At 46.4% G+C, this 26,187-nt stretch overlaps 1 protein-coding gene across 3 annotated transcripts in view; it reads right to left on the bottom strand.

The window, feature by feature from the left end:
• The window catches only part of MRAS (muscle RAS oncogene homolog), a 58,138-nt gene that overhangs the window by 9,977 nt on the left and 21,974 nt on the right, over positions 1 to 26,187 (bottom strand). For all 3 annotated transcript variants that reach the window (XM_046678489.1, XM_046678504.1, XM_046678495.1), the window contains exons 2-3: positions 23,804 to 24,014; positions 902 to 1,055 (exon numbers count right to left, since the gene is read on the bottom strand). In XM_046678489.1, coding sequence (XP_046534445.1) covers positions 902 to 1,055; positions 23,804 to 23,996 — 347 coding nt within the window. In that variant the 5' untranslated portion in view covers positions 23,997 to 24,014. The remainder of the gene's footprint in view (positions 1 to 901; positions 1,056 to 23,803; positions 24,015 to 26,187) is intronic.

Raw genomic sequence — 26,187 nt, 5'->3', positions numbered from 1 at the left:
GTGTGTGTGTGCATGTATGAGTGTGTATCTGTTTACCTGGCAAAGTTATTAACCCTTTGCCTTAGGAATAGGTGTTGACTGGATTTTTCCATCTTTACTAACATTTGCTCAAAGCTTGCTGTTTTCCTGTTAGTTCACCCCTTTACTTTCTTTACATTGCCTCTTTAAGATCCAATTAACTGAAGAAATCAGTTAAAACATGCTTCCAATTATTTAACTACTCCACAGACGGCAGCCCGCCATTATCCACAGCTTCAGTTACCTTTGGTCATTTGCAGTCCAAAAATATTAAAAGGAAAATTTCAGAAATAAACAATTCATAGGTTTTAAATTGCATGCTGTTCGCGCTGTCTACTCCGTCCCACCCGGGGCGTGAATCATTCCTTTGTCCAGCATACCCACGCTCTACTGTACAGGAAAAAACGTGGTCTACACAGGGTTCAGTACCATGAGTGGTTTCAGGCCTCCACTGGGGGGTCTTGGAATGTATCCCTGGGGGTAAGGAGAGACCACTGTAATAATAGTGAAAAAATGAGACTTTATTTAGGGGCTTGTAAATCTCGCAAATTGGAAAATGTTTCTGGAGAGAAAATTCACTTTTTCTTTGAACGTAATAAAATTTGGTTAAATTGGAGCTGAAAAACAGAAATATTACTTTTGATTTCTCGCTTCATCTGTGGGGACGGTTCAGGAGAGATGGCAGGGAGCTGACCCCTCCAGGCCTTGGAAGCAGCTGGCCCCGAAGAACTAGGGCAGGAATCAGAGGGATCAGGTCCGACTTCAGCTCTGCCCTCAGTGCCTCAGCTTTTGCCTGAAAATCTCAGAGAGGGAGAGACAGACAGACAGACAGAGGGAGCCTGCTCTGAGCAGGAGTCGGGAGGTCCTGGCCCGCTGCCCTCACCTGTCCTTGACGCGCAGGATGAGCTGGTGGAAGCGGTCCACGTGCTCGAAGCTGGCCTTGTCTGTGACCGAGTAGACGATGAGGAAGCCGTCCCCCGTGCGCATGTACTGCTCCCGCATGGCGCTGAACTCCTCCTGCCCGGCCGTGTCCAGAACTGGGGTGGGATGAGGCCACTCAGGGGCTGTCACCACCCACCCTGGAGCTCCCCTAGCCTGCAGACCCCCACGCTGTTCCTGCTGTCCCGACTGTGGCTAGCCCTGAGCTGTCCCCACAAGAGGCCGCTGGAGCTCCCTGGGCTGTGCTGGAAGAGACCTCAGGGCCAGGCTCTGACGGACTTGTTTGTGGACGTACCGATTCCAACACATGGTGCTTCCTGGGCCTTAATTCTCTGTCTAGAGAAAAGCTTCTTCAAGTCAGTGGTCGACTCTGCTATAAAACCCCGCCGGAGTCCCCAGACCTGGGCGTTGGATCCCTGCTGCAGCCCTTACAATGGAGTCGGGGGGCAGTTACCTGACTCTCTGAGCCCCACTTCCTCCTCTGTAAAATGGAAACCATGCCTCCACCTTGTAGGGCCTAGGGAGGAGGGGGAGAGCACCAGGACGTGCCTGGGGGCAGCCCTGAGGAGGCCATCCTGGCCAGGCAGGGTCCTCAGGCCCTGTGTGGACAGACACCAGGCAGCCATGGGGAAGGAGTGGCCCCCAGAGAGCCAGGGTCACTCCCTGCCTAGGATGGGGCTGTCACAGTGGTGGCGGGAGGGGAAGCTGGGGCTGGCAGAGGGGTGTTGGGAAGAACCATCTCAGCACAGGCTTTCCCCCACCCCATCCAGCCCTCCCACTGCCCCACCCCGTGAACTCCTGAAGCCCACTTGCCTTCAGCTTCCTTCCTGCTGAGATACAATGCTCACCCCTGCCTGTTTCAGAGAGGTCATGTCCACAGCTGGGGAGCGGGTGTCTCCCTTCAGACGTGCAAGCCTGACCTCCTCACACCCTGCTGAAGCCCTATGGGGGCATGAAGTCTGAACCCCTCAGTGTCCTGCAAGCCCTGCCCACTGTCTAACCTCCCCATTCTCCTAGGTTGCTCTACTCTGACCAGACCCAGCTTTCCCACTTCCTAGGGGCAGCGGAGTAGCTGGTTACAGATTTTGGAGCCAGACACCTGGGCTGAGTCTGGCTCATTCCCAGAGTGTGACCCTGCCCAAGCTTGCTTCTCTGTGCCTCCATTTCCTAAAATGGGATCATCAGGGTTGTTTCCAGTTACTATTCTGAAGGAAAATGTGGCGATATAGGGGACGAGAGAGAATGGCTTTGAGGGCAGTGGCTGTTTATGATGAACGGTGGCATCATATACTGAGGGGGGACGACTGGGTGACAAGCAGGGTTCGGGGGCTGTTTCTGAGAACCTCTCAGACACCTATGGGGATTTCAAATAGGCATTTGGAGACTTACGTCAGGAACTGAGAAGAGAAGAGGGGCAAGAGACACAGGTGTGGGAGTTGTCAGCTATCCCGTACACCTGGGAATCCACATCTCAGGCAGGCACCCTGAGAGAGTGCCCGAGAATGACGCTGTCCCCACAGCCTGTCATCCCTGCACCTCCTCCCGAGTCACTCAGCGTGTCAGAGGGGCAAGGCTTGGTGGACACAAGGACCCGAGATGTGCCCCAGACACAGAAGCGGCTCACGGCTATTCTCGCTCATTCCTGTGGACCTCATTCTCTTCATGTACGAAATGAGGGGCAGGGCTTCTGGACCTTCAGCTGCTTTGAGCTCTGACATTAGAATCTGATCTGGATGTAAAACGAAGGGGCTCAGAGAACAAGATCTACAGCTAAGGACCAGTGGGGAGACTGAAGCAGTGTCCCCAGTTATTTCCCAGGAGCAGCTTCACCTGGAGGGAGAGGAGCCTTTTTTTCTAAATAAACCCCACTCAGAACTGCAGTGAGAAAACAGAAGGAAATGGCATGGATTTGGCTGAAGTGGGGATGAGAAGACCTGAACTGAATAGCAGAAGACATTTAGGCAATATTGTAGTTAATATACTCACAGATTTTGAGGGTACATATTATCCAAAACAAAAACTACAGATCTGGGATATTTAAAAATATGATCATCCAGAATTAAAAAAAAAAACTCAATAGGGAGTTGAAAGTCAAAATGGACCCTCTGGAAAGGAAAAATAGTCATTTCAGACGTTCAAGGTCTTAGAAATTATATTACCCATGCTTTCTAAAAGAACTCTTGGAGGATATACTTTAGCAAAGTGAAAAACAGATCCATAAAAGAGACAGGTGAGTGGTATTATAAACAATGGCAAGCAAACAACAAAACATAAAAGTTTAAATAAATATCGTTACACAATTTGAATAGAATGAATGACGGATTAGAACCAAAATCTCTGATGATCCATATATGAGGGTGGAGGCCGGGGAAAAGGAAGCTACTACCAAAGTTCCTGCCTCATTTGGGAAGACGCTAAAGATACTGACTACATCGATGCTGACAAAAAATAAAAGTATACACACATGTACATATATAGAATAACCACCAGACTAGAAATAAAACTCAAAACTTCCTAACTATTAGAGGAAAGAAAACAGGATAAAACAAATGGGACCAATCCAATGAAAGGCAAAAACAAAAGAAACAAAAATAAGAAAGCTAAAAAAGTAGACATGAAACAAGATGGCAGAAATAAATCTATGATGCATGACAATAAATGTTGATGGGTTAAATTCACCTATTAAAAGCTGATACTCAATACAAAATCTATTTCTCTGCTACTACGAAGGACACATATAACACAAAATGACACAGAAAGGATGAAAAATAATGGGATAAAAAAGAATACGCCAGCCATATGCATCCACAAAACAGAACTCAAGGCTAACGCATTAAAGAGGACAAACCAGGGTATTTGTAAGAGAAAACGTACAAGCATTGAGAAGTGCCAAAGTCACGAATCATAAGCATTTATGAATGTTGCCTAAAAATATATATGCATAAAAAACTGATTTCTAAAAACAATAGGAATTGACACATCCCATAATCATTGTGGGAGAACTGCACAGCCTCTCAGAGACAGACAGAACAAGCGGGCCCTCAAAAGTAATGATCTTCATTAAATGATACAATTTAAAAACTGAATCTGACAGACAGAACAAACTTTACATTTAAACAGTAAATAAGTATTTTCAAACACACATGAAAGAATCACAAAAATTGGCCATATATTAGGAGATAAATGAAAATTCCAGTAAATTCCAGAAAGCAGAAATCACAAAGGCCATGTTTTGTCTATAATGCAGTAAGATCAGAAATTGACAGAAACGTGAGTATAAAAGAAACTATCCACTTGAAAATTTAAAAAGCGTATGTACTGATCTCTAACTCTCCAGTTCAAGGGAAAAGCAAAGCAGAAATGATGATTTAGAACTGAGCAACAATGAACAGAAACAAACCTCTGGTTTGAGGCCAAAGTGGTACTCGGAGGAAAATTATACCTTTAAATGCACTTCAGAAAGCAAGCAAGACTGAAAACTAACTAAGCATTTAAACCAAGAGGCTAGAAAATGAAAACTAAAATAAAAACCAAAGAAAGAAGAAATCATTAATAAATGTAGAAGTTAAGAAAATGGGAGGACGGAAAAAGTAGCTAGCTGGCATCTAAAAAATCAAAAGCTGATTCTTTGAAAGGACCAATTACAAAAAAAAAACTTTTGCAATTCTTGTCAGAGAAAAAAAGAAAAGACAAATGAGCATTTGGAATGAGAAAAGGCCTATGACTATGGATATAGATATAGATGTAATTATGAGAGAAAACTATATACAGTTGGATAGCAATAAATTTTCAATTCTCGAAGAATTGGATGAGTTAAGAAAATATAAATGAACAAAGCTGGCTCAAGAAAATATGTAAAACTTGAACAGGCCAATAATTATAGATGAAACTGAAGGACAGAATCTGCCGCACGGATGGCACAAAGCTATTCTTGTAATCTACAGATTGTTCCAGAGCACAGAAAACATAGGAACTTTCCGGTTCATTGCGGGAGCCTGGTATAATCCTAGTAACAGTCTGGACAGGAATAGCGTGTGGGTGCGTGGTAACCGCCAGGCCCCTCCCATCTTTGGGGGACAGAAGCAGCCTACACGTGGGACCCCAAGAGGTGTATTGAGTCATCTATTTGCCAATTATTTTCTGAGCACCTACTCTGTGCCAACCACTCGGCTTGGTACTTTGGGTGATTAAAGAGTAAGACGCATCTCGTGATCCAGGCACTTAGAAGCTGGCTGGGCTGATACTTAGAGAAAAATAATAATATGGGATAGAAAGTGATACATACTTTCTGAGATCTAGGGAAGAAGGCGCCTTCAGCTGGGAGGGATAATGGAAGGTTTTCAAGAGAGGGGACATTTATCCTGCCCCTGAAGGAAGACTAGAATTTGACATAAATAGTTGGGGCTGGAGGAAAGGCCTTCCAGGCACAGAAACAGCATCAGCAAAGGCGGGGAGGCTGGAAAGAACAGAGCAGCGAGGAGGCTGGGTGCTGGGGTAAAAGGTCGGAGCCGGGGAAGAAGTGGGAGAAAGAGGAGACCGAGAGCCCAGAGGCTGGGGACCTTGGATCCTAAAGTAGAATGTCTGGACCCTGTGGGCACAGGGAGCTACTGAAGGTTCAGAGAGGGGCGAGATGTGGACAGAGGAGGGTGAGTCTGGCATCAAGGAGGAGCAAATGAAGACGTGGAGGAGGGGCTCGGGCAGAGAAATCAGAGCATGAGCCAGGCAGGCGTGCTTGAGACAGAGAGGAAGGAATGAATGCGGATGCACTGAGAACACAGACCAGAGAGAATGGCTGTGGGGGCCCAGGGAGAGAGGAGAGTTGAGGGCATCTCGGAAATTCCAAACCATGGGCCCCGGGAGGACAGTGCAACCAGGGAGGAGGAGGTGGGGCTGAGCTGGCCTAGTCTGGTCTGGGGTCCAGCCCTCCCCTCCACACACATACACCTGGAAATGCTGGTCACAGGCCCCTTGTTAGCAGCTTTGCCTCCAAGGCTTCCTTCGGGAGGCTGAGGACAAGAGGCAGCAATGCTTTTAACTGCCTGCGTTCCCCACGTCTGATGTCATGAAGGTAGGAGGACTCCCGAGACAGAAAGTATTAGTCACTGTGGGAGAAGAGGTGTTCTGCCAGTGTGTGTGTATGTGTGTGTACATATTTATGTATGTATGCGTGTGTGTGTGTGCGCGTGTGTGTATGTGTGAGAGGGACAGACAGACAGAGGCGGCCAGACTGGGGAAGGAGGGAGAAGAGAGGAACAGACTCTGGAGACAGAGGGTCAGTGTGGGGCACCTCCATCTGCCCTGCCCAGTCCTCCCACCTGGGTTGATGGGGCAGCAGTGTTGCTGAGGATTTCAGTGGAAACCCGGGGGCTGCTCTTGGGTCTTGCAGATTTCAGAAGCCAAGCTCCACGTGCTGCTGTGGCCCGGGGGCCCAGGCAGGCGGGCAGCCAGCATGGAGGGGGCACCAGCCTGGATCCCTGTGAGCCCTCTTCTCCCTCCTCTTGCCCCCTTTCCTTTTCCTCTCTCTCCCTCCCTCCCTCCTCTCCCTCCTCCTTCTCCTCCTCCTCTTCCTCCCCCTCCAGGGCTTCCAGAGGTGGGCAAACTCTGGCATGGGCTCTGGGGGCTCTGATGTTGGCCCGCAGCCCAGGGTACAGTCCAAGCTCTTTGGCTGAAAGCAGTCCCACCCACCACGTTCCTGCTGGCAGCACATGCTGCCCGGCTCTACACACACACGCCCTCTCATCCTCTTCACAGCCTCGGAAAGAAGGTTTTACAGCCCCTAGCACAGATGAGGAGACTGAGGCTCAGGGAGTCCAAGGGGTGCGTTCAAGGCCACACGCAGGGGAGGAGCGCACTCCAGTTTCCCCAAGGCTCAGCTGCCCGGCCGTCCAGTCTTTTTTCTCCAACCAGAGGGTGTGGTTGTGGCCACCAGAACCAGCCTGGCTGTCTCATTCTAAGCCTTTGCCCAAGCCATGATCTCCACCCAGAGTGCCCTCCGCACGGCTACCCTGGCCTCCCGCCGCACAGCCGCAGTCGCCTCCTCTGAGGGCCCCAGCCCCTGGCCTCCGTCTCTGAACCCTTCCCATTGTGTGTGTCATCTGTGCCTCTGGGCCTGGCTCAGCTCCCCACCATGGGGCAAAGCCTGAGCAAGGAGCCCGGCTTTTGTTTCCCTGGGTCCCCCAAAAGCTTCAGCATCCAATGAGGGCTGAAAAAGTGCTTGCAGAAGTACTAGACAAATGACACACATGCAACAGGAAAAGCAGTTCTTGCATTCAAACAGCCCACGCCACCTTTAAGGAAAATCACTAAAAACTGACTTTTTGTCTTCTATCATGCACCCTTCAGGGTGAAGTAAGGGTTCTGGACCATGAAACAACAGACGTGATCATTTCTAGAGATAACATGCCTCCAAGGCCCATGCCCGGGGTTTTGACATCTCTCTCGTGCACAGAGTGGTCTAGACCCGCTGTGGGAGGCAGGAGTGGTTATGCCTATCTTACAGGGGAGCCAGGTGGGAAAGCCTGCACCCTGCCTAGGAAAAGACTCAAAAGAAAAGAAAAAAGCCGCCTCATTAAGCATCAATTGTGATGAGGGCTCTTTACTGTTTTAACTTGCACTCCCACTTCTGGGTAAGGGTGTGCATGGGGCAGGCTGGGTGCATTGACTGTGCTCTGTTCCCAGAAAAAGGGCTGCTTTCTTCTTCTCTAAAGTGCTGGCAGCATGTGGAAGGCCAGGCCACTGGGGACTCTCTAAGTGGGCGGGAGCTAGAATCCTGTGGCAGGCGCCAGCTGGCTCCCTGGTGATGGGGGAAGATTCCCTCTGGCGGTGGTCCCAATCTCCCAACACACTGACTTCAGGCCGACATCCGGGGAGAAGTGCTGGCCACCAGTCCCGTGTTCTCGAGGCCACACTACTGCAGCTGGGGGAAGAGAGTGAGGAGGTCTTCAGAGAGGTTTTCATGAGGTCCATGAAGCCCAGGGCTTTGGGGGAGTCTTACAAGAGCCTGCTCCCCCTCAAATGTTGCTCTCAGGGAGGCAAAAGAAGAGAGCGGGGAAAGGGCAGCAGAGGGTCTCAGGTGTGTAACAAGGAGCCCAGGAACAGGCAGGGACAGATGGAAGGGCCTGCCAGTGGAGAGGGACAGGGAGGCAAAGCATGGTCCTACAGCCCCAATTCCACCTCACAGCCACTCGCGGGGCCAGCGTCTTACAGGGAAAGAAACTGCTCAGGGCCATGCTGCTAATGAGTGGTAGAGGCAGGATCTGAACCCAGGCCAGTCTGGGTCCGAGTCCTGCTCTGCTCCTGGCACGAGCTGTCTTTGAATGAAGAGCCAGCAGCAGTGTCCCCAAGGCCTGTGAAGAGAAGCAGGTCTACACGGAGGGCTGAAGACAGAAGGTCCCAGGTATGCAGAGGTGGAAGACAATGGCCTGGAGGCTATGCTTCATACACCCACCCCCACCTGGTCACCCCAACCCCGCCACCTGCTCCACACCTGTCCCTGGGCAGTCACATGTGGCTGGGAGGAGAGAACTCACGGCTGTGCCAGCCTGGTTCCCTTGAAAGCCCTGAGCACCAATGTCCAGCGCTTCTGGAGGACCCAAGGATTCTAAACACACGCCTATCCAGTCACTCCCCCACTCCTAGGGCCACTGTTTCCCGCCGCCTCCTCTCTCCTCCAGCCTCCACTCCAAGCTGAGGATCTGAAACAGAGACCGCCAGGAGCCAAAGTCCACAAGCTTCCAAATCAGCCTGCTCGGGGACAGCAGGGCCTCATGCACCACAGGTGAGGAGGGTGAAGTGGTGCGGCCACTTTAGAAAAGAGTCTGGCAGTTCTCAGAATGTTTAACACTGAGTGACTACACGACCTAGCGATTCCATTCCCAGGCATGTACGTACCCAAGAGCAGGGAGAACACACATCCACGCCAAAACCTGCGCCTGAACACTCACAGCAGCATTACTCACAACAGCCCAAAAGGGGAAACAGCCCAAATGGCCAGCGGCTGATGAAAGGATAAACAAAGTGTGGTCTATCCATATACCAGAATATTATTCACGCCTAAAAGGGATTCAATTCTGACACACGCCACAACAGGATGAAGTTGAAAATAGCACGCCAAGTGAAAGGAGCCCGTCACAAAGACCGCATGTTATAGGATCCCATTTATATGAAATGTCCAGAATAGGCAAATCCACGGACAGAAAGTAGATCAGTGGGTTCCAGGACTCGGGGGACAGGGGAATGGGAATGAGTGCTGATGGGTGTGAGTTTTTTTGGGAGGGGGTGAAAATGTTAAGGAATTAGTGGTGGTTCCAGTGATTGCTGATTTGTGGCTCAATCAGCAATTTGTGATTGCACAACTTTGTGTATTTACCATAAACCACTGAATTGTACACTTTAAAAGGAAGAATTGTACACGTGAATTATATCTCAATTTTAACAACTGTAGGAGAAAAAAATCCACCTCCCTTTCTCTGGAACACAGGCTCTGCCCACCCTCTGGCAACAGTGGATGCACTGGACCCTATACCCTGTCACCTACGCAAGGACAGTGCAGCTACTGTTGTCCCCTCCCTGTCCGGCATCATCCATTTCTCTCTCTATTGGTTCATTTCCATCAGTATGTAAACATGCCATAATTTCTTTCATATAAAAAAAAAAGAAACAAAAATAAAGCCCCCTTAAATTAAAAAGAAAACCCCAGCCCCCTGACCCCACACCTTTCAGCTGCTGTCCATTTCTCTATTCCTCTTTACAGCCACACTCCTTGGCCTGTCTATTCTCACTGCCTGCTCTTCCTCTCCTCCACTCTCTCTTGACCACTCGACCAAAATCGATCTTGTCAAGCCACCTGCGACCTCCACGTCACTAAATCCAATGGGCGCTTCTCAGTGCTCACCCACGGGCCCTCCCCAGCATCTGACACAGTTGCTGGCTCCCTCCTTGTGAAGAGTCTTCTTCACTCGGCCTTGGGACGTCGCGCTCTCTCGGTTCTTCTCCTACCGCAGTGACTGGTCCTGCTCGGTCGCCTCATCTCCCCACCATCTAAACACTGGCGGGTCCCTGTGCTCAGTCCTGGGGCCCCTTCTCTAACCATTCACTTCCTCGGTGATCTCTCATCTCGTGGCTTCATATGTTGACCCCCCAATTTCCATCGCTGGCCCACACATCTCCCCCGACTCCGGACTCAGACATCCAGCTGCCGGTTTGACTTCTATTTGTATGTGTGAAAGGCACCTTGGATTTAACGTGTCCAAAATTAGACTCTTGATTTCCCCCCAAAACTTGCTTTTCACCAGTCTTCCTAATCTTGATCAGCATAAGTCTATTCTACCAGTTGTACAGGCCGAAGACTCTCCCCTCTCCCCACCACTCCATCCCATATACTCCACCAACAAATCCCATTGTTTCCTCCTTCAAAGTACGGCCAGAATCTAACTCCTTCTCACCACCTCCGTCACCAGTGCCCCAGTCCACCATCAGGAACCTCTTAACCGGTCACCGATTCTGCCCTGGTTCCCCTGTGGCCTATTCTCCACAACTTTTAAAACATCAGTCTGACCACGTCCCTCCTCTGCTCAAAACCCTCCAATGGCTTCTTATTTCCCTCCAAGGTCCTAGGAGATCAGTGCCCCCCAGCTAGCTCTCTGAGCTCTCTTCTTAGAGGTCACTTACTCTGTACCCTGGCCTCCTAGTTATTCCCCAAACAGGCCAAGCACAGCCCTGTCTCAGGGCCTTTGCACGTGATACTCTCCCTGTCTGAGATTCTCTTCCCCCAGGTACAGGCACAGCTTTCTCCTTCAGTTCTCTGCTCTGACATCACCTTATCAGGAGGGCCTTCCCCGACCAGCCTACACAAGATAACAACCCCTTCCCCACTGTCCCCTTCCTTTAGTTTGCCTTCTCCTCCTTCACAGCATTTACCACCACCTGACACATCACATATTTGTTACTCCTCTGTCCCCCCATTCTAACACAAGCTTCATGAGAGCAGGGACTTGACTTTGCCAACTGCTGCATCCTCAGAGCCCAACAGAGAGCCAAGCACACAGCAGGTACCCAAAAGTATTTACTGAAGCAATTCTTGAACACACTCATGCACACAGGACTCAGGGGCCACTCCACACATCACTGAGGGAAAGGCAGCTGCTCCAGGTCAGGGGCTCGAGCCTCACTCCCGGACCTCCCCAGATGCTGGCAGATGGGTCGGGGACCCCTCATCTCTACACGGGATGGAGCCAATTCCAAAAGCACCAAGCCACCCAATTATAGTAATATAAACCATATCAGAGCAATCACAGCAACAATAGCATCTTCTGAGGCTGACTATGTGCCACGGCCCTCACAAGGGACTTCACTCCCTTCCTCACTCAACAGGCAATGACTATGCACCTAATAGGTGCCAGCTCCAGGCTGGCATCAGAGATACAACAAAGGTGGGCAAAGGACACAGTCTCTCTCCTTGAGGAGCTTAACATCTGTATTGTTTCATTTATTCTTTGCAACAACTGTGAGGGTGTATCCCATTTGGGACACAGCCCACCGATGAGGGTGCACCGTCTTGGTCCAGAGGCTGTTTGTGCCCAGGGGAAAGAGGAAACCCCCGACACTCCAACCTGGGGCATAGTGAAGACAACAGACTGACAGTGGCTACACGGGTCTGGAGCTGGAGCATCACCCAACACAAGGGCAGACAGGTGAGATCCCGAACTTATCAACCGGGCTGGTGCACTCAGCCGGGAGAGGTCACGTGACTTCTAACAGTGCTCAACACGAAGCTCTGAAATCAGGACAAAACCAAAATGAACTGCAGGAGTACAGGACCTGATTGTCTGCAACGGGAGTAGGAGGAAACCAGCCAGGGTCTGGGGTGCTGACAAGCTTGCCAGGAGCCCAGGCTGTGCGGTGCCTTTGAAGGGGGAGGGGTACACGCTGCCCTCACCCCTTCATCACTCAGCCCCGCTGAGCTGACTCCAGGCACTGGCTGACGGTGGGTCCCTCTGTTCCCAGGATGGCTAGTCGGGCTCAGGTGAGCACAGAGCCAGATTAAGATGCCTTGCTTTGGGGTCATAGGGAATGGGGCTCTAATCAGCTGTGTGACCTTGGACACGTTACTTCCCCTTTCTGAGTCTTAGTTCCCTCACATGCCATGGCCTGACCAATCAGAGGGCTGCCGGACAGGCGGTGGAGCAGGAGGTCTGGGTTTCCAGGGAAGGGCCCTCGGGGACACAGGGCAGCAGCAGCGATTTTCCAATGGCTCGGAAATATTTCACCGTTGTTTCAATGGGTACAGCAGCACTGGTGCATACTGGCTGATGAGCAGCTGTGCTCACCTGTGAAGTAGAGATGCTAACCTCAATTGGGCAGAATTGTTACAAGGATGAAATGAAACAATCCCTGCAAAGCCCTTAGCATGGGGTCTTGCCTTCTAGAAAAGTCTGCTCAGCAGTAACAGCTGACGCTGCTCTGAGGGCAGCAGCAGTGAACGATGGTTTGGGGGCAGATGTGGCCTCAATGTAAGGAAGGGTTTTCTATCAGGAAGCACTGCCCCAGGCTCCTTGGGTACCAGTGAGCTCCCTGTTACTGGGAGCATTCAAGCAGTCATGGCTGATGGAACCAGGACAGAGGGTCAGGCAGAGGCCTGCAGGGCTGGATTTCATAATCTCAGGCCAGTGACCATGTTCCCTCATAAAGGAAAGGAGGGAAATTTCTCCCACATCACTGCTGGCAGGAAAAGGGGAGGATGGGTGGAAGGACAGGCCGGCTCTGCTTGTACCCCATTCTTAGTTGGGGGCCCCTGGGGAAGTGCCTACTCTGAAGCTGCCCTAAGGGCTGCTGAGCACAGAGGCCTGAGTAAAGCCCTTGCACAGAACAAACTCCCAATAGATGTTCCTCTTCCTCTTGCTGCCCTTCCAATGTCCTCCCCCCGCCCCCTCCCTCTCCCCAGGAAAAATGTGGATTCAAGTGTTCAGGGAAAAGCCAGGTCCAGGCCCCTCTGAGAAGACAACAGCACTTGTGTCTGAGGTTTGGGCATAAGCCAGGGTGGAAATGTCCCAGCCTCTGAGGGTGCAGGAGGAGAGCCAGGGCTCTCACTCTTTGCAAAGACTGAGCCCTTGCTGGGGATATAGGGGAACAGAGTGGCTGCTAGAGCTGAGCCCAAGAGCCCCTAGGTGGAAGGGGTATTGGGAGACTCAGGGCCCACTGTTGTTCTCTGTTGGTGGTAGAAAGATACAAGGTTCCAGAGGCTGGTGGGGCAGGGGTGGGGCCGGGAGCCACATGGGTGGGAAGGCCCAGAAACACCTGCCCCTATTGTAAGTGGGCAGAGGATGTGGTCAACATCCTACCCTGCAGGCCCGAGGCCTGGGCCAAAATAGGAGGCAGCAGGACAAAACAGGAGGTTCCTGGCAGAGGAAAGAGGCTGTAGGCCTGGCTGTGCCTCTAGGGGAGTCTGACCCTAGGCAAGTCACTTCTCCAGCTGCCCCACAGCTTCCTCAGCTGTAAAGTGAGGGCTGAGGAGCCTTCCAACCCTGACCTAAAAGAACAAGTGGGCACACAAGAACACCAAGACAATAGAACCGACGGCAGGGACTAGAACAGACATTAGCACACCCACGTGCACAGCAGCATTAGTCACGATAGCCGGAAGGTGGAAACAACCCCAATGTCCACTGCTGGATGAAAGGATAAACAAAACAGATACACATACAGTCAAATATTATTCAGTCTTAAAAAGGAAGGAAATTCTGACACATGTTATAACATGGATGAACCCTGAAGATACTGAGCTAAGTGAAATAAGCCAGTCACAAAAGGACAAATACTGTATGATTCCATTTATGTGAGGTACCTAGAGGAGCCAAAATCATAGAGACGGAAAGTGGGATGGTGGTGCCAGAGGCTGGGGGTGGGGGAAGGGGAGTCAGTGTTTAAGGGTACAGAGTCTCCTTTGGAGGAGATGGCTGGAGAACAATGTGAATGTACTTAATGCCACGGACCCGTACCCTTCAGAATGGTTATGATGGTAAGGTTTATGTTATATATATTTTACCAATAAAAAGAAAAAAACACAAAACCCCAGGACTCAGCCTAAGGCTTGGGTCTTCCTGACTGATGAAGCCTGAGAAGCGGGGTGCGGCGAGTCAGACAGCTGAAAGCCAGGGCGAGGCGGCATCCAAAGCCAGAGGCTGGAAGAGAGGGCCGGAGAGGCGGGAGGTGGGGGAGCTGACGCAGCCCCACGGCAGGGAGGTGGGGACCAGACGGTGAGGAGGAGACGTTCCCAGGGCTGGGCCCTTAGCAGCGGAAGGTGAGACAAGGGTCCCGAACCCTTGTGGGAAGGAACTCAAAGCTCCAAAGCCGCGGGTTCCACAGACACTGCCGCGTCTGGCTGCTGGCCCCTGAGGTCAGCTGTCTCCCGTCTCTTAGATTCTGGGAGGACCAGGGCAATGAGATCCCTTGAAAGAAAACTAAAAACAGGTTTGTAAGTAAGTGGGCAGCCTTTGAGACTCCTCAGCGTGAAAACCCCAGAGAAGGCTTCCTGAGCAAGCTTACGGATCTCTGACCTGAAAGTCCCATCAGGACAGGAGCAGGGGGCCCTCTGAAGGCCCTTGGGCAAGGGGTGAGAAGGGCAGGGAGTGCGTCTGTGAATCCTGGTAATCCAGGTCACATCCCTGCTCCGGGGACTTCAACTCCCATTCCGGAGACACAGGGACCAGCTGTGTGAGGTGGGAGAGGACCGTCCCACCCAACCAGAAGGACAGAGACAAGGGGAGTTCACATCACTGCTGGCTGTGTAAATCCCTCTGTGCTTTACTTGTATGCAGATAACAATAGCGGCTACCACAATAGTGTTTGTAAGGATTAAGAGAGAACACACGCAGACTGCTTAGCACGGGCCTTCCACACAGTAATTGCCCATTAACATCATTATCGCCATTGTAATTATCCTCCTCTTCCTCCTCCTCATTCAGCTGCCATGCTTTTGCTCTTTCTGAATCTGGAAGAAGAGAAAGCTCAGAGTCCAGAGCACCTGGAAGGCGTCAGAAGCCTATCACCGCCCCTGGGATGGCGTGGCCTCCAGGGAAGCAGAACCTCCGGGCTCTGGATGCCCAGGGAAAGTCCTGTCCATCCCAGGGCTGCATGTCACCCCCAGAGGAGATCAGCTCCAGAAAGGGTCAGAGTTACACTTGAGCCTAAATGCACCCAGCCCTTGATTAAAGTTCCCAAAATATGGGGCATCCTTTTAAATGCCAGACTAATTAATACTCAGCTGTACTGTTCTAAGGCTTCTTTTCCTAATAGAAGGCCTATTTGAGTAGGGAAGTGTGCTAACGGGGAATCCAGTATCTCCTCCTGAGGAAGGCCTGGTGGGTAAGGCCCTAAGTCAGGCCTGACTCTGGCTGCAGGATTAGGGGTGGAGCCCCCAAGGGGAGTGCAGGAGCTTCAGAACGCGGGCTTCACGAAGTCATGCTTATACAGGAACGCCGCAGCCACGGTGCCCCTCTGCCACCACGACTGTTAGAAGCGTTATCACGAAACCTTCCTAAAAACCACCCTTGAGGAAAACTTTTTTTCTCGGAAACTGACCTAATACCCAAAGTTACTTAAAACAAAGTTAGCAAAGTTTAAATGGCTGAAGAGAGAAATAATATTTATTGAGCTCCAACTATGTACCAGGCATGGTGTTAGTCTGCAACATGAATTGTGCAATGTTTTTCAGGATGTTTGCTGTGAGAATGGTCCAGAACGGTGTGTAAAACTTCTCCCTTTGGGAATCCCTAAGGATAATATGTCCTACCAACATATATGTTTGCAAATGGAAGGTTCTTCAAAGTCTCGCTGTAAAGAAACTATTTACGTTTTTTAACTCAGTATATCCCAAAGTATGGTATATATTCGAATGGGTGATGCATTAGATGGTTTTAGAAAGTGCATAAATATAAGTTTTAAATTTTAATAGTTATATGTATTTATTTTAATGTGAATTAGAAAATAATATATCTAGCACATCATACCTTTGACCAAACATATATTGTTTAGGACTCATTCACTCATTCATTCCAGAAATATTTACTGAGGACTTGCCATGAGCCAAGCAGGGTTCTAGATGCTGTGGATATAGCAGTAAATAAAATGAAGGCCTTGCTCTCAGAAACTGTATTTTAGTGAGAGAAACAAATAAGTATACTGAACTAATATAAATACATGTTCAAAGAAAAGGTAGACTAAAGAAAAAGACTTGGCAGGGGACAGAAACACCAGGGGTGGGGTGGGTACTAGAGCAGACGGTTTGGTCAGGGAAGGCCTCTTGGAGGAAGCGACCTTTGAGAGGAGACCTAAATCAGAGAGAATGCATTTCTGCAGGAAGCATCCTCTAGGTAGAGAGCACCAAATGCAGAGTCCCTGAGGTGGGCATGTGCTTGGGACCTGGTGGGACTGTCCAAAGTCCCAGGGCTGCAGACAAGCCCCTGAAGGGTAGTGCTCAGTAAAATCAACAGATAATTCAAATACCATAATGTTCACCCTTTAAAGAGTACAATTCAGCTTTTTTAGTATCTATCCAAGGTAGCATTTTTTTAAAGTGATGATGTGGTTCTGGTTCTGGCCAAGATGGAGTAACAGGGATCAGATTTACCTTCTCACCTAAAACAACCAAAAAACAGATAAAATATATAAAACTGGTTTTCAAGACACTGACACCAGGGAACGAAGGACAATGATCCCTAAGAGATGTGTACAAAAGAGGTGAGGGGGATAAAGAACGTCGTTTTACACTAATAAAAGGGTCAATTCATCAAGAGGACGTATCAATCTTAAACATTTATGCACTTAATACCAGCGTGTTCAAATACATGCTGCAAAAACTGTCAGAACAAAAAGGAAAAAATAGGCAAATCCTCAATTATACTTTGAAATTCAATAACTGACAGAAGAAGTAGACAGAAAATCAATAAGGACATAGAAGACAGACAACACTATCAACCAGCTTGATCTAACTGACATTCACAGAACACTCCACCCAACAACACATTCTTTTCATGTGCACATGGAACATTTACCAAGACAGACCATATCCTGGGGCATAAAACAAGCCTCAGCAAGTTTTAAAGAATTCAAATAATATACTGTATGTTCTCTGACACAATGAAATTAAAATAGAAATCAATGACAGAAAGATCTCTGGAAAATTCCGAAATACTTGAAAACTAAATGACATACTTCTAAACAACATACGGGTCAAAGAAGATATCAAAGGGAAATTAGAAAGTATTTTGAACTGAATGAAAATAAAAATACAACATACTAAAATTTGTGGGATACAGCTAAATGAGTAGTTAGGGGGAATTTATGGCACCAAATGAATATCTTATAAAAGAACAAATGTTCAAATCAATGACATCAGTTTCCACTTTAAGAAGTTAGAAAAAGAAGGGCAAATTAAATCTAAAGTAGGCAGACAAAAGGAAATAATAAAGAAAAGAGAGGAAATCAATGGAACCAAAAGGGGAAAAAAAAAATCAATGGACTAAAAAGCTGGTTCTTTGTAAAAATCAATGATAGCCAACCTAGTGAGGAAAAAAAGATACAAATTATCAATATCAGGAATGAGAGAGGTAACATCACTACAGATTCTACACATATTAAAAGGATAATAAGAGAATATTATGAACAACTTTATGCCAGTAAATTTGATAACTTTGATGAACAAATTTTTGGAAGACACAAACTGCCAAAGCTCACTGAAGAAGAAATAAATAACCTGAATAGCCCTACAGCTGTTAAGGAAATTGAATTTGTAGTTAAAAACCTTTCCACAAAGAAGACTCCAGGCTCTGATGTCCTTATAGGTAAATTCTACTAAACATTTAAGGAAGAAATAATACCAATTTTGTCAAACTCTTCCAGAAAACTGATGAAGAGAGCATACTTCTCAATTCATTCTATAAAGACAGCATTACTCAGACATTACAAGAAAACTACAGACCAATACCTCTCAAGAACATAGATGCAAAAATTCTAAACAAAATTTTACCAAATCGGAAAGTCACAAATATGTGGAGACTAAACAACATGCTACTGAACAACCAATTATTGAAGAAATTAAAGGAGAAATCAAAAAATATCTGGAGACAAATGAAAATGAAAATACACCATACCAACTCATATGGCATGCAGCAAAAGCGGTCCTAAGAGGGAAATTCATAGCAATACAGGCCCACCTTAATGAACAAGAAAAACCTCAAATAAGCAATCTTAAACTACACCTAACAGAATTAGAAAAAGAAAAACAAACAAAGCCCGAAGTCAGCAGAAGGACAGAAATAATAAAAATTAAAGCAGAAGTAAATGAAACTGAAACCAAGAGAACAGTAGAAAGGATCAATGAAACTAAGAGCTGCTTCTTTGAAAAGATAAACAAAACTGACAAACCCTTAGCCAGACTCACTAAGAAAAAAGAGAGAAGATTCAAATAAATAAAATTAGATATGAAAGAAGAGAAATTACAACAGACACCACAGAAATAGAAAAGATTATAAGAGAATACTATGAAAAACTATATGCCGATGAACTGGACAATCTAGAAGAAATGGATCAATTCTTAGACTCATACAACCTCCTAAAACTGAATCAAGAAGAAACAGAGAATCTGAATAGACCAATCTCAAGTAAAGAGATTGAAACAGTAATCAAAAACCTCCCCCCAAAAAAGGTCCAGGACCAGATGGCTTCTCTGGAGAAGTCTACCATTCAAAGAAGATTTGATACCTATCCTTGTCAAACTATTCCAAAAAATTGAAGAAGACAGAACATTTTCTAACACATTTTATGAAGCAAACATCACCCTGATCCCAAAGCCAGACAAGGACAATGGAAAGAAGGAAAATTACAGGCCCATATCACTGATGAACATAGATGCAAAAATCCTCAACAGAATTTTGGCAAACCGAATACAGCAATACATCAAAAGGATCATACACCAAGATCAAGTGGGATTTATACCAGGGATGCAGGGATGGTTCAACATCCGCAAATAAAATCAATGCGATACACCACATTAATAAAATGAGGAATAAAAACCATTGTGTTCATCTTGATAGATGCAGAGAAAGCATTTGACAAGATCCAACATCCATTTATGATAAAAACTCTCAACAAAATGGGTATAGAAGGAAATTACCTCAACATAATAAAGGCTATATATGACCAACCCACAGCCAACATCATACTCAACAGGGGGAAACGGAAAGCCATCCCTCTGAGAACAGGAACAAGACAAAGATACTCACTCTCACCACTCTTATTCAACATAGTACTGGCGGTTTTGGCCACAGCAATTAGGCAAGAAAAAGAAATAAAGGGTATCCAAATGGGCAATGAAGAAGTGAAACTCTTGCTGTTTGCAGATGACATGATTTTATATGTACAAAACCCTAAAGAATCCATTGGAAAACTATCAGAAATAATCAACAACTACAGCAAAGTTGCAGGGTACAAAATCAACTTACAAAAATCAGTGGCATTTCTATATTCCAACAACAAACTACCATAAAGAGAACTCAAGAATAAAATCCCATTTACAATTGCAACAAAAAGAATAAAATATCTGGGAATAAACTTAATCAATGAGGGGAAAGACCTATCAATGAAAACAATAAGACACTACTGAAAGAAACTGATGATGACATAAAGAAATGCAACGATATTCCATGCACCTGGGTTGGAAGAATAAACACAATTTAAATGTCCATACTACCTAAAGCAATCTACAGATTCAATGCAATCCCAATCAGAATCTCAATGACATTCTTCATGGAAACAGAATCCTAAAATCCTAAAGAATCCTAAAATTCAGATGCGGCAACAAAAGACCCTGAATAGCCAACGCAATCCTGAGAAACAAGAACAAAGCTGTAGGCATCATAATCTCTGGCTTCAAAATATACTGCAAAGCTACCATAATCAAAACAGCATGGTACTGGTACAAAACCAGACACACAGATCAATGGAACAGAACTGAAAGCCCAGAAATAAAACCACATGTCTATGGACAGTTAATCTTTGACAAGAGAGCCAAGAACATACAATGGACAAAGGAAAGTCTCTTCAATAAATAGTGTTGGGAAAACTGGACAGCCGCATGCAAAAGAATGAAAGTAGACCATTATCTTTCACCATACACAAAAATTAACTCAAAATGGCTTAAAGACTTGAAGGTAAGATGTGAACCATAAAACTCCTAGAAGAAAATAAAGGCAGCACACTCCTTGACATCACTCTTAGAAGGATCTTTTTGAATACCATGTCTACTCAGGCAAGGGAAGCAAAAGAAAAAACAAACAAATAGGACTTCATCAGACTAAAGAGCTTCTACAAGGCAAAGGAAACCAGGAACAAAATGAAAAGACAGGGGCCGGCCCTGTGGCAGGTTAAGTTCGCACGCTCCGCTTTGGTGGCCCAGGGTTTCACTGGTTCAGATCCTGGGCACAGACATGGCACCGCTCAACAGGCCTACTGAGGCGGTGTCCCACACAGCAGAACTAGAAGCACCTACAACTAGAATATACAACTATGTACTTTGGGGAAGAAGAAGGAGAAGAAAAAAAGATTGGCAACAGATGTTAGCTCAGGTGCCAATCTAAAAATAAAAACAACAAAAAGACAACCCACCAACTGGGAGAAAATATTTGCAATCATGTATCTGACAGGGGGTCAATCCCCAAAATAAATAAAGAACTTGCACAACTCAACAAAAAAAACCCACAAAAAATCTGATCAAAAAATGGGCAGAGGATCTGAACATTTTTCCAAAGAAGATATACAGATGGCCAATAGGCACAGGAAAAGATGTTGAACATCACTAATCACCAGGTAAATGTAAATCAGAACTACACTGAGATATCACCTTACACCTGTCAGAATGGCTATAATCACCAAGACAAAAAATAACAAATGTTGGAGAGGGTGTGGAGAAAAGGGAACTGTCATACACTGCTGGTGGGAATGCAGACTGGTGCAGCCACTATGGCAAACAGTATGGAGATTTCTCACAAAATTAAAAATAGAAATACCATATGACCCAGCCATCCCACTACTGGGTATTTATCCAAAAAACATGAAATCAACAATTCAAAGAGACATGCACCCCTATGTTCATTGTAGCATTATTCACAACAGCCAAGACACGGAAGCAACCCAAGTGCCCACTGACCGATAAATAGATAAAGAAATGTGGTGTATATATATACAATGGAATACTACTCAGCCATAAAAAAGACAAAATTGTCCCATTTGCAACAACATGGATGGACGTGGAGGGTATTATGTTCAGCAAAACAAGCCCGACAGAGAAAGATAAACACTGCATGATTTCACTCATATGTGGAAGATAAATGAACACATGGACAAAGAGAACTGATTAGTGGTTACCAGAGGGGAAGGGAGTTGGGGGTGGGCATAAGAGGTAAAGGGGCACACTTATATGGTGACTGACAAATAATAATCCACAACTGAAATTCCACAATGTTATAAACTATTTTGACCTCAGTAAAAATTTTTTTTTTTTTTTTACCAAATCAAAGACAACAATATATTAAAGGATAATACATCATGATCAAGTGGGCTTTATCCCAGGGACGCAATGTTAGTTTAACATTAGAAAAATTAATCAATGTAATTTACCATACGAACAGACTAAAGAAGAAAAATCATAGGATTATCTCAATAGACACAGAAAAAGCATTTGAGAAAATCCAAATCCACTCCTGACAAAAACTCTCGGCAAACTAGGAATAGAAAGGAACTTCCTCAACCTGATAAAGAGAATCTATAAAAAATCTACAGCTAACATCATACTTAATGTGAAAGACTGAAAGCTTTCTCCTTATGGTCAAGAGCAAGACAAGTATGTCTCTAGTCAGGGAAATGAGGCAAGAAAAAGAAATAGAAGCCATCCAGATTGGAAAGGAAGAAGTAAAACTATCTTTACTCACAGATATGATCATCTCTGCAGAAAATTCAATGGAATCTATAAAAAACCCACTCGAACTAATAACTGAGTTTAGCAAGGTTGCAGGTTACAAGAAAGATACAAAATTCTATTGTATTTTGATACACTAGCAACAAACAACTGAAAAATGAAAAGAAAAAACCCAAAACCATTTATAATACAGAAGAAGGCAGTGTAAATCCGACAAAATATGTAGAAGATCTATGCACTCAGAACTACACAACAATTGAGAGAATTAAAGACGACGAGTAAATGGAGAGAGAGGCTGTGTTCAGGGGTTGGAAGGCTCAACATTGTTAGGATGTCAGTTCTCCTCAAACTGACCTAGATTCAACACGATCTCAATCAAAATCTAGAACTTTAGGGGGGCTGGCCTGGTGGTGTAGTGGTTAAGTTTGCATGCTCCACTTTGGTGGCCCAGGGTTCGCACGTTTGGATCCCAGGTGCGGACCTAGCACTGCTCAAGCCAGGCTGTGGCGGCGTCCCACATAGAAGTAGAGGAAGATGGGCACAGATGTTAGCTCAGGGCCACTCTTCCTCACACACACAGAGAGAAATCTAGAATTTCAGAATTTAACTGATTCTAAAATTGATATGGAAGTGCCAAAGACCTAGATTAGTGAAAACAACTTTGAAAAAGAACAAAGTTGGGAATTGAACAGTACCTGATTTCAAGATTTATCAGAAAGCTACAGTTATCAAGACAGTGTGGTATTGGTGTTAAGACAGACAAAGAGATCACACAAACAGAATATTGGACAATGAGTTTTCATCAAAGGGACAAAGAAAACTCTGTGGAGAAAGGGTAATCTCTTCAAGAAACAGTGCTGGGACAATTGCATATCCACATACAAAAAAAATGGACTTTGCTCCATACCTCACACCATGTAGAAAAATTAACTCACGTAGATCATAAACCTAAATATAAAACCTAAAACCATTACACTTCTAGAAGAAAACAAAGCAGAAAACCTTCGTGACCTTGGGTTAGGGAAAGATTTCTTAGACACAACACCAAAAGCACTGTCCATAGGAGAACAAACTGACAAACTGGACTTCATCAAAATTAAAAACTCATCTTTGAAAGACATTGTTAAGAGAATGCAAAACAAGCCACAGACTGGGGGTAAACATTTGCGAATCACAGATCTGACAGAGGACTTGTATCCCAGCGGTTTTCAGAGCTCCCCACCTGGAATGACATTCAATGATTAAGCGCGCTTGGTTGGAGAGTGACAGAGAGCAGAAAGTAATAATCACTAAGAATCTAGAGCAGTGGTTCTCTAACTTCGGCCTCACCTGGAGGGCTTGTTAAACACAGATTGCTGGGCCCCACCCTCAGAATTTTGGAATCCATAGGGCCTGAGGGTTTTCATCTCTGATGAGTTCCTTGGTGATGGCTAATGCTGCTGGTCTGGCTACCATACTTTGAGAACTGCTCATCCAGACCAATTTAGACTAAATTAGAAACAATGTCAGATGTAAGATTCCCCCCGCCAAGGGACAATTACCAAATAAACTGTGCTTATTAAGAAACAATTTATTTTTCCCTTCTTTATTAGCTAGAGACATCTTTAAATGTTAATCAGAGCTTCTGATCAGCAAGAAATAACAAACATGACATCACTGAATTGGCATGATTCTAGCCCTGCCTCTTTGCTGAATACACATTTTGGTTTCCACAAAGCTGTTCAGAATTCACCCTGGAAAACATACACGGCCTTATACCAACCATCCCACAATGGCAACATGAAAGAAACCATCACGTCCCACTGAAGCCTGTCACCTTCCCCTGACCTCCGGGATCTAACACCCCATCCCCATGCAGGCCTGCCATCCAGGTCTCACCGTCCAAGATGGCCCACTGATTGTCAATCTCTGTATGTTTCAGGTAGGAGTCTTCAATGGTGGGGTCGTAGTCAGGCACAAAGATCTTCTGGAAAAACTGGATGGTGAGGGCACTCTTGCCCACGCCCCCATCTCCCACCACCACCAGCTTGTACGTGGGGAGGTTGTCACTGGGGACGGCACTGGTTGCCATGTTTCTCGTAGGTCAGACCTGGAGAAGCAAGACATGTGGAATGAGGCCGGGGGCTTTGACTTAGGGGAAAATATTCATGGGTTTTCCTCCCTTCTTATAGAGTCATAAATACTCCAAATTATATAAAGTTTTGAAAATGAAGTAAATGTCACCCCTGGTCCCACCACCCAGAGACAATCACTGCTAAAATGATTTATTCATTTACTGAATACCAACTAAATGCCAGGCCTGGTCTTGGGGACAGAGTAGTACCTGATGCCATGTGATTTTTAACAAGTACAGCCAAAAGCCATGTCAAAGAAGCTTTCCCACTACGCAGCTTGGCCCTATTCCTGTACAGGTAAACACGAGGGCCTGAGTCTGAGCAGGCATGGCACGGAGGCTCGCCTTTACGTCAACTCTGTCGTTGGACTGCTGTGCTGAGAAGGATTTGGGGCTGTCTGAGCTTAAAGGGAAAGAGGGCCACACCTGAGCTCAGGGTCTCTGAGGCCCCTTCCAACTCTCCGAATTCTGTGATCCTGGCTCCTTCCCTGCAGTCTTCTTGCCCTTTATTAGGCTCAGTCATGCTAGAATCTCGAAGCATCCAGTCAACGCCTGTTTTAGTCGGGGAGGAGGGCGAGGAGGAGCAGGGCTAAGTTTTGTTTGATGATGTTGAGTCTAGCTAAGGCAGTGTTTCTCAACCAGGGGCAATTCTGTTCCCCAGGGATATTTGCAATGTCTGGAAATATGTCTCGTTGACAAAACCAAGTGGGTGCTACTAGCCTCAAGTGGGTAGAGGCCAGGGATGCTGCTAAACATCCTATAATGCACAGGACAGCCCCCTACAATAAAGGATTATCCATCCTAAAATGTCAATAGTGCCAAGGTTGAGAAACCTTGAGCTAAAGTAACTAGGAGAAGCTGGAAAGGTGGAACCAGGGCCTTAACAGATAAAGACTGATTGTGAAGAGATGATAGCAGAGAAGTGAAGAGTGACCTTTGGAAATAGTGTTACAAAGTGACAAGGAGGAGAGGGAGGCAGGGAGCATGGAGGGAGCACTCAGAAAAATGGGAGGGAAACCAGGATCTGTCATAATGACGGAAGCCACGGTTTCCAGAAGGAGGAGGTTGACAGCACCAAACGTTAAACACCCGTGGGGGAGGTGGGGCGAGAGTCACCTAAAGAACAATTTGAGGGTTGTTGCCAGGGAGCGAAGCTGCTAACTGACGACCCTGGCAGGGAGAAGCAATACCACCTCCTCGTAGGGCATTCCTGGTAGCGTGAACACCGACCCTGAACTGAAAGTTTGATCCTACTCCAGGGAACGAGGAAAGAAAGCAGCTCTGTGCAAGTTTGGAGCGGGGAAGGCATGGTGAGTGTGTGATGGGGACGGAAGGGCTCGTGGGAGGGTGGTAGGCAGCATGCCTGGGCGGACAACAGACTGGGTGGCCTGTGTGTATGGCTGCTGTTGGGAAGGTCACTCACCTCTCTGAACCAAAGTTTCCTTACCTATCAGATTAAAGGGCTGGATTTTTACAGTTATTTTCAGCTCTAAAAGAGTCCCCAATTCTAGATTTCAACAGAAAGGGTGTCAGACAAAAATGCGGGTTATGTGGCCACACTGATTTGCATGGGGCTACAGGCGAGAGTCCTTGCATAATCTTTCCCAGTTACTGAAGCTTGATGTTGACATTTAGGATTTCCCTGCAGTGTGGGGAAGTAGGCACTTGTATACACTGCGGGTGAGAGTGTACATCTGTCCAAAGTGGACTGAAAATACACTGCATCAATCTAGAAAAATTTTAAATGGACATTCCCACTCTCGAAGCTGTACCACACATGAGAATTTATTCTAAGGAGATACTCAGACAAGGGAAAAAACGGAAATAATTTAAATGTTGGGGGGAAAAGTCAAAGAAAAAGTTTATCCATACAATGCAATATGATGCAGCCATTAAAAAGGATGATATTCACTAACCTAGAAAAACTTTGTATTATGTACAAAAAACCCCAGACAGTCTACAAAACAGCAAGTACATACGATTGTACTTCCATGAAGTTACCCATCCGTGAATCTACACGCCTAGATGTGGTTCTGGGTATGGAGAGGATTGGTATATCTCCGTCTCTGAGGCAGATTTGGGAGCACTTTCTCAGTTTTTCAATTTCCTACATCAAGCATGTATTATATTTGTATATTGGAAAAGCTTA

The sequence above is a fragment of the Equus quagga genome, chromosome 1 (genome assembly GCF_021613505.1).
Source record: "Equus quagga isolate Etosha38 chromosome 1, UCLA_HA_Equagga_1.0, whole genome shotgun sequence".
Classification (NCBI taxonomy): Eukaryota; Metazoa; Chordata; class Mammalia; order Perissodactyla; family Equidae; genus Equus; species Equus quagga.
This window is presented reverse-complemented; position numbering and strand designations above follow the sequence as displayed.